Genomic DNA, 9,465 nt, shown 5'->3' with positions numbered 1-9,465 from the left:
CAACATTGAGTTACTTCCCAAGAAAGTAACTAGCTGTGTTACTTAGTTAATTTTTAAGGTAAATAATGCATTACATTATTTTTGTGTTACATTTTCTGACCTGGCTGATCACTGTCTATTCAGATAATCCTTTTATCCTTTTTTTCCATGTGTTCTAAATAAGAAAAATATTTCTATCGCAGAAATGTAAGGCTCTGCCATCTTTCTTTTTGCCTGTTCCTTCTCTCGTTGTGTGTGGTATTTAAAGTAACTAGGTAACTTTTTTAATTCAGCAATTAATTTTTAAAAGCGAATTAACTAAACTAAAAACCCAAATATTATTACTTTATTTATTAAACATAATGTGATAATTTATTTGTTACTTGGCAAAGTAAAACTATTTCATAACTCGTGTTACTTGTAATGCTTTACCCCAAACACTGATTACCACATCAGATTATGTACTTTACTGTCACGGTCGGTGAGGGAAAAAAGGAGTGAAGACCCAATTGCAGAAAAATGTAGGATTATTTATTATAAACTACAAATAAAAATAAAAGGCAAAACAAAACTACCCCGAAGGGGAAAACATGAATAAAAAGGCAAAAACAAACTTGACAGGGCTGACAGGACAAAACAGGACTGGAGACAACAAGACAGAGTAATATCGACGACGAACTGGCAAAGGACTGAAAACATGAGGGGGATTATAAAGCAAAAAGTAAATTGACACATAGGTGAACATGACAAACTAATAATGAGTAAACAAGGAGGGTGGGACTAGACAATAGACGGGAGAGCGCATGACACAGAGAGACAATACAAGCCATGCGCTCACATAACACAACACTGAAGCACACGACAAAAGCACGTGACCACAATGTAAACACCGAGCCACGTGCTTTGACAAAAGACGCAAGACACGAGCACACGATGAATGAAAACACTCACCGTGCGCTCACACACGCAGCGTGCATGCTTCATCCCAGCGCCGACCAAAACCCAACAAAACTGAGACGCTGGGAATGAAACACCACGCTGCTGACAGACGAAAACACAAACACGAGTACAAGAACGCACGCGTCTGAGGGACGCAGAGCGCGCGCGCACGGCCGCGTCAGGCAGGAGCGCGCACACTCTACTTACACCCACGACGGCGCGCGCGCACACAGAGACAGAAACAGGACCAGACATGGGTAGTGTCCGAGTTCTGCCACCAAAACAAGAATTTACAAGACCAGAGTGGCAGAACCCTGACACTTTACTATATGTGGTGGCCTCATGGTGACGCAATTGCCTCAAAGCAAGAAGGGTGCTGGTTCGAGTACTGGCTGGTTCAGTTGGCATTTTCTTGTGTGGAGTTTGCAAGTTCTCCCCATGCAGTACGATATGGTTGTATATCAGCACTGGTCAGAGGCATGTCTCATCAGTGACAATATACAGCCCTATCGCACTGCTATGAGTATGATATTGCGTTTATACGACAGTTTGACGGCATAATCATGTATAAAAAAAGAAAGTCAAACAAAGACAGTCTAAGAATCCTTTTTGTACAAGTAAGTACTTTCTTCCGCCATTCATTCACATCTGCAGCTGAGGTCAGAACAGTACAAACTGTTGCCAGTTCACAAATGTCACTTAAGTGATAGTATTTGAATGATTCTCTTGTGTAATGTCTAAAGTGAAGACAAAACAGATTATATTGCTCACATTTTAAGATTATAAAGCTGAACAGCATGAAATGTCATCAGTCTACAGTGATATCTCAGTATCTCTATGCATTAGAATATAACAATAATTAACCCCCCAAAAAAGCTAAAGCAAAGCAAACACTAGGAGATTACTATAGTATAAATACAGCACTACAACATACAAAAGAGAGAAATCAGTTTAAAATATCATGTACCTGTTTTATAATGATTTGATCTGCTGTGGTTTGAAATACAAAAAGAAAATGCTGAGTCTTCTCTCCTATAAGGTCCTATGATGCGGTCTCTGTTGCCATCTTGTGGCACAACCGTCTGCGCTCCGCTCAGTATGAAAGGCTGATGACTGCCAATCTCTGAAACTATATTTAAAATAGGCATTATCCGTTTAAATAATTTTTTTTTTTGTCTTTTCTCCATCAACTTTTGATGTTTAAATCTTTAACAACGTGACTTTTCTTTTCATTTTCAGTACTTTTTAACAATGTATTGTCCGGGTCCCACAGCTGCAATATGTGTCAAACTGTAGAGAGTTTATTGATGTGCTGTAACTCTATGTAATACACAAGAGTTAAGAGGCTGTAAGAGTGTTTATTACAGAATATCGCATGACTATCAACCAATCATATTCGAGAACCAGACAGAACTGTTGTATAAACTTAAACACACACAAACATTAAAGCTCTTATTCATTGTTGATAAATGAAAGCTCTTAAAGGTTCTTTAAGGATGGCATTGCTGGTTCCATGAACAAACTTTAGCTTAGAACCTTTGGAAAAATTAGTTTTTTAAATGATGAAAATGTTCTTCACATTAGCATAAAATGGTTTTCATTGCACTTTATTATTGACATAAACTTAGTTTAAATGACCTCACTCTTAAAAACTAATTAGAAGATATATTTTGGAGCCTATATTTTAGGAGTAACTGTAGTGTTTAATGCAACCCGTTTAAAAAGCTATTTAATGTGTGTCCCTTTTTGTAACAATAAACTTCCTCATTCAAACTACTGACTATTTGGGGAAGTGTGTGCTTTCAGGGTTTCCATGTATATATATTCTTTATCAGCAGCAACTGAAGAAGCTGAAAAACAACTCGAGTTTGTTTGCTAGACAATGCATTGTGTTCATTTTAGACTCAACAGTGAGCATTTAATCCGTATTTGTACCTTTGTGAGGTCAACTAAAGCAGATGAGTCACATATGATTAAAAACAACTGCGATGCAAACCTGTCGATCAAATCCAATGCTTCAATGCAACACCCTTTTTATAATTAGCAGGGTGTACATCCTGAGCTGGTAAAATAAGCTTCTTTTTTAGCCAGAAGCATTAGTAAACAGTGAGGTAATCACAAGTCACTCAGTGTTATTGCGATTTTCATGGCTGTGCTTTATAACAGCTGCCACTGTTTGCTGTGTCAAGCGTCCTGAAGCGCACTGAAAAGAAGAGCCAGGCTGAAGACGGCCCATTTGTGTGTTCGTCTGGTTATTTGCTTTTACTGGACGGCCACTGTAGTTATGGTTACACATCCTGTGTGTGTTCTGGCATAGAAAGACGAGCGCACAGAAATGGACTATAAAGTTCATTTAACTCTTAAATGTGACAATGGCTTCACAGCGCAAATACCAGCCCTGTAGTAAGAAGCATCTGTGTCGGGTGGAATGGTCGAGAGATTTTTCTTTCCTTGTCAATTTAAACAGATTTTCCTGTGGTGCTTGGTTGGGCCCACACTTCCTCTTTTGGGGCCAAAATGTGACATGTGATATCACAAAGTGCCATCTTCCCACACATCACACCGTTGTGTTTATTTTGAGATCTAATGGTCTTTAAGCAAAGTGTGTGTGTATATTTGTATGTTAGAGTGTAGATAAATTTGAAGTGTGACATTTAGATGTGAATTATTGCACTATTTGGGTGGGTTAGAGAGGTGGGGTCTTTTTTCCACACACAAACACACACAGACACAGATATGTATATATGTACAACATTTCATGTTTAATTATTTTAATACATAAACTGGTTTTAATAACTGGTTTTGAAATTTACTAGAAACATGAATGTTTTTCCATGTGGAATTATTACAAATATTATAAAAAATAAAATAGCCACTGATACAGTTTTAAAAATATGTATATTTTAAATGAAGTGAGGAAAGTGTGTCTTCATATATTTATTTTTATATGCCTAAATAGGCTTTAAATATGCTTTTTAACCACATGTTTGATCATGTGTTTGCACAAATATTATTATTGTTAAATGACATACAGTTAAAGGCAGAATTATTAGCTACCCCTGAATTATTAGCCCCCTGTTTTTTCCCCCCATTTTTTGCTTAACAATGAGATTTTTTAACACATTTCCCAACATAATAGTTTTAATAACTAATTTCTAATAACTGATTTATTTTTGCTTTGCCATGATGACAGTAAATAAAATTTCACTAGATATTTTTTAAGACACTTCTTTTCAGCTTGAAGTGAGGTTTAAAGGCTTAACTGGGTTAATTAGGTTAACTAGGCAGGTTAGGGTAATTAGGCAAGTTATTGTATAACGATGGTTTGTTCTGTAGACTATCAAAAAAAAATGTATAGCTTAAAGGGGCTAATAATTTTTTCCTTAAAATGGTGTTAAAAATTAAAAACTGCTTTTATTCTAGCCGAAATAAAACAAATAAGACTTTCTACAGAAGAAAAAATATTATCAGACATGCTGTGAAAATGTCCTTACTCTGTTAAACATTGATAAATATTTAAAAGAGCTAAAAAAAATTCAAAGGGTGCTAATAATTCTGAAAACAACTTTATGTGACATTTTTTTTTAAACAACTAAATCAAAAAAGTTGCTTTTATCTTGTAACTTGCAGGTGTTTTCCATATATTTAGCCTTTCAATTGTATTATGTGACCTTGATCTCAGGTCGGTTGACTGTTAATGTGTAAAGTTTAACTTGACAGTCTAACAACGTGACTTTTGTTGACATTTCCAGTACTTTTGAAACAATATATTGTACAATACAAAATACAGGTAGAAATTATTTTAATAAATAAACAGCTTTTAATGACCGGTTTTGAAATGTAATAGAAACATGAGCAATTTTTTTTTTCAGTGTGTGGAATTAATACAAATATTATGAATAATGAGATAGCACACAGTTATGAAAATATATATTTTAAATGAAGTAAGGACAGTGTGTCATCATGTATTTATTACTATGGCAAATATGCATTTAAAATATGTTATTTTTTACCTACGTTTGATCATGTGTATGCACAAATACTAATATCATCGTATGACATTTTTTACAACAAATAAATAAAAAATGTTGCCCGTATCTTGTAATTCACGAGTGCTTTTCCATATATTTATGCTTTCAATTGTATTATATGACCTTGCTCTCAGGTCTTTCAACTTTAAATGTGCAAAATTTAACTTTACAGTCTAACAATGTGACTTTTGTTTACATTTCCTGTACTTTTTAAATAATATATTGTACAGTACAAAATACAGAGAGAAATTATTTCAATAAATTAACTGGTTTTAATTACTGGTTTTAAAATTTACTAGGAAAAGGAGTGAATTTTTTTCAGTGTGGCATTATGACAAATAATAAAATTGCCACTTGTGCAGTTTTAAAATATATGTGTTTAAATAAAGTGGGGACAGTTTGTCTGCATGTATTTTACTATGGCCTAAATATGCATTGTTTAAGCTTATCTTTAACCATGGTTGATCATGTGTATGCACAAATACTAATATCACCAAATAACATATGTGACATTTTTTTTACAACAACTAAATCAAAAAAAGTTGTCCTTATCTTGTCATTCACAGATGTTTTCTATATATTTATGCATTCAATTGCATTTTGGGACCTTAATCTCAGGTCTGTCAACTGTTTATGCATAAAGTTTAACTTTACAGTTTAACAACGTGACTTTTGTTGACTTTCCAGTATATTTGAAAATTTATATTACAAAAATTAGGGGCTAAAATACAAACTGAAAATAGCAGAATTAGTACTGACAGCTCTTTGCTCTTCGACCCAGACAATTATTTTGCTTACCCTATTGGCAGATTAGTTTGCTTGATTTAAGGAAAATCTCACTTCATTTTGGCATATTATTTCTTAAAACAAGACAATATGTTTTGGTTGTCTAGAAAATGCTTCTTGAATTAAGAATTTATATTTGGACAAGAAACAAGACACAAAATCTAAGTAAGAAAAGCGTTTTTGCAGTGTACTGAAAATGTCAAGAAAAGTAACTTTGTTAAAGATTTAAACATCAAAGGTTGTTGCACATCAAATAGAAAACAGCCTCAAATCACAAACAACATGTCCAAACTACTATATATATATATATATATATATATATATATATATATATATATATATATATATATATATATATATATATATATATATATATATATATATATATATATATAATCTGTTTTTGACAGGTTGCTGCTATATGGCTGCTATATTAATCTGTGGTGGTTGCAATGTCTGTTTTTAGTAAAGCTGCTTTTGAAACAATAAATATTTTCTGAGGGACTGTGCGAATGATTTTGTCATTTGAATGAAGTGTTACAAAATCCTGATGCTTGTCTTCATAATCAGTTTGCACTAGCTTATAGGAAAGCTTTGGTCAGTAAAGATGAAGAAATGATTCATGCTACGATATAAATATGGCAATGAGTTTTAAAGTACGAGTTCCTAATTCTTTATAACTTTCAACATAAGATGGCTTATGTAAGGCATGACACTGTATGCTGGATAAGATCTTGCTGCACTCTATTAACCTGGCCAACTCACAGATCAGCGTCATTTATGACACAGGACAGATTTTAATCTCTACAGACAGCTATCAGTTGCTTCAGACATTGTTGTGTAGATACAGGTCAGATCTCACTGTTGTTGTATTAAATACCTCTGCGTACACGCCAAATATGATCTTGATTCTGGTATTTACAAAACAGCATTACTTTTTTTGGAAAGTGATGAAGTGATTTTCGAAATGTAAACATGATGTGAGGACAACTGTAATCTGGTGCTTTTATGGTGAGGTTGAAATAGAAAACACAGTGTTCAATTGGTTTTCAAAATTTGCATTTATTACATTGCTCAGTTGGATCCAATCCATCACACTGTGTCCACACTCCTTGGATTTTCTCCATGGCACATGTTGATAAATAAGTAAAAAATTCATTAAAAACTTCAATAAATACTAAATAAATATATTAGTTAGGTCTATACAATTACAAAAAAAGAAAAAAAAAACATTGCAAATGAAGCAAACTACCATATAGAAATACTGTACTGTTACAGTCCCTGATAAAGACCAAGATTCCTTAAGTAAGGACCCGACCAGGGGGGTCAAAACAGCTCTTGTCCAATAAATAGGTTTGTTTCTAACAGGTACCTAACATCATAATGCTTTGGTTGCTACATAAACATTCTCCCAGTATAGATTTGTAAAGTGCATTCTTTGTGAGTGAATGTATGGTCATTTTTCTCAAGTTTGTCACATTGTTGGTTGATATAAATGATACATATATGATAATTATATATATGCATTTCTGACACAAGCTCTGCTTGTGCCATTATGTCATAGGTTATGATCTCTTGGTTAAGGCACTTGACTGCAGCGCTTACTGCCAAACAACGCAAGAAAGCAAATGGAAGACAATATCACAGAAAATAATAATAGGTATACACCATTATAAAAACAATGCCTTCACAGGCTTCGGATGGCAGTTTGATATCAAAATATTCGGATTTAGCAAGTATATAACAATGATAGTAATAAATTAACATAATTAAGACTCGTTTGACCGTCTGGAAACAAATAAAGTCCTTAGTCAGACACAGACATTCGCGCGAAAACGGAGAGGCGCTTCCCGGTCGAGCCGTCGAAAGTGGGAGACTCGGAGCCGCTGGAGCTGCCGGTGCTGCTGTAACTCTCGCGGTCCGACAGAGAGTCCTCCGAGGAGAAGCGCTGCAGAGGGGCTTTCTTCAGCTCTTCCTTGATGTATAGCCCGCCGCCGGACACCGGGAAATTATTTCCGTGTCCGCAGACACATCTTGACCGAGTCTCCGGCGCGAAGAGCGCGCTGTTGTGGATATCTCCACTACTGTGTCGGCTGAAGGAGAACATGTCGCGGGAGGAGTCGCTGAAGACCGGGGACAAGATCTCCTCGGGCGGAGGCGAGACCGAGGGCGCCCGGGTGAAGCTCAGGGACTCGTATGAGCTCGGAGGGGAACTGCTGCGGGTGAAACCGGCGAAACTGACGCTTTGGCGCAGCTGCCGCGGGTTCTGCTCGGACAGAGAGCTCTTCTCCTCGTGGATAAAGTGACAGCGGCTTCCGTACGGACAGTATCCAAACTGGTAGAAAGTGCGACAGGCTTGTGTTTTGTATTTGGGGTGGCGGTAAAGACCTCGCAGCTCATTTTCTCCGTGAGCGAACTGACATTTGGCACCGTATTTGCAGCTGCCGTGCTCCTGGAAGCTTCGACACAGCTCGGTCTTATACCGGTTTGAAGGAAGGGTTGCCAGGGGAGGAAATCCGGGTGGTGGGGGCACGTCGTGGGGCTTCATCCTGCTAAAGCTGTCGTTCAGACTCATGGATCGGTCTGCTTTGATGGGGAACTGGGGTTTGCTGGGTGCTCGGTCGCTCCAGCTGTCTACCGGCCAACAATCGTCGATGAGCCGATCAGACGAGCTGGATAGGTTTGGAAACGAGTCATCTAAACCCAGATTGTAGAAGTTCTGTTAAAGAAAAAAACAAGCATGAACATCATTCCATCCTTCCGCAGCACTCAAATAAACAGTACCCAAATAAACACACAAACACATGCAAACTGATCTGAACTTACGCGCATGAGACTTTCGCCAAAGGTATCGGACATACTGAAGTGTTTTTGTGAAGGAATGTTGCCGTCAGAAGTTGTGATAAAGCCCCGGTAGCTCTCTGCTGTTTTCAAGAGCATACTGAGCTCCTTATATATACTCAGCCGTGGAGTGGGCCGGCTTACGGATTCCCGTACGCCGCTCCCTCCGACGTTGCATTAGGCCTACTTATTTTTAGCCGGTGGCAAAAAAAAAAAAAAAAACATGTTTCAGTTTCACCGACAGGCAAAACAAGAGAGTACTGTGATTAATTTACAGTAACCTGTTGCGATAACTGCCCCTACAGACGTTCCCCATCGCCTGAGAGCGATACTGTTTATGTTTTCATTTCCAGAGTTTTTCTTGTCCCAATATAGGCTATAGGCTAGATAAATTAGATAAACTCATAATAGAAACAGCCTTAGTAACATTTATTTTCATTCTTATATTCAAATATTCTATCTATCTATCTATCTATCTATCTATCTATCTATCTATCTATCTATCTATCTATCTATCTATCTATCTATCTATCTATCTATCTATCTATCTATCTATCTATCTATCTATTTATCATCACTATTGTTTCTTTATGTGTAGTAGCTATAAAAAACTTGAAAATGTACATACATTCATTTTTTAAAATCACAATACAACCTCATTATAGTAGATTATCACGTCTGGGTTTTATTTGCAGCAAGGCAACATAAAGGTTACTTTATCCATTACGTAACAGTATCAGGATATTATGAATGTAATTTTTACGTGGTTTGGTTCTTTTATCCAATAATAAAAGTGTCTCATCAGTAGCACTGCAGACTGAGGCGGCCTGGTTTCATTTTTGCTGTACGAGTCTGACTCATGTTGTATGAAGCTTCAACATTGCCACTT

General features: G+C 36.4%; 1 protein-coding gene across 1 annotated transcript; it reads right to left on the bottom strand.

The window, feature by feature from the left end:
- Positions 1-6,777: 6,777 nt before the first annotated feature.
- zgc:162730 lies at positions 6,778-8,661 on the bottom strand. The gene is given in 2 exon segments (NM_001089404.2): positions 6,778-8,454; positions 8,562-8,661. Coding segments are annotated over 2 exon segments (945 nt in total). The 5' UTR covers positions 8,595-8,661; the 3' UTR covers positions 6,778-7,542.
- Between the last annotated feature and the right edge of the window lie 804 nt (positions 8,662-9,465).

This window comes from Danio rerio, chromosome 15 (assembly GCF_049306965.1).
Source record: "Danio rerio strain Tuebingen ecotype United States chromosome 15, GRCz12tu, whole genome shotgun sequence".
NCBI lineage: Eukaryota > Metazoa > Chordata > Actinopteri > Cypriniformes > Danionidae > Danio > Danio rerio.
The sequence above is the reverse complement of the archived record's forward strand: the minus strand, read 5'-3'. Positions and strand labels throughout refer to the sequence as shown.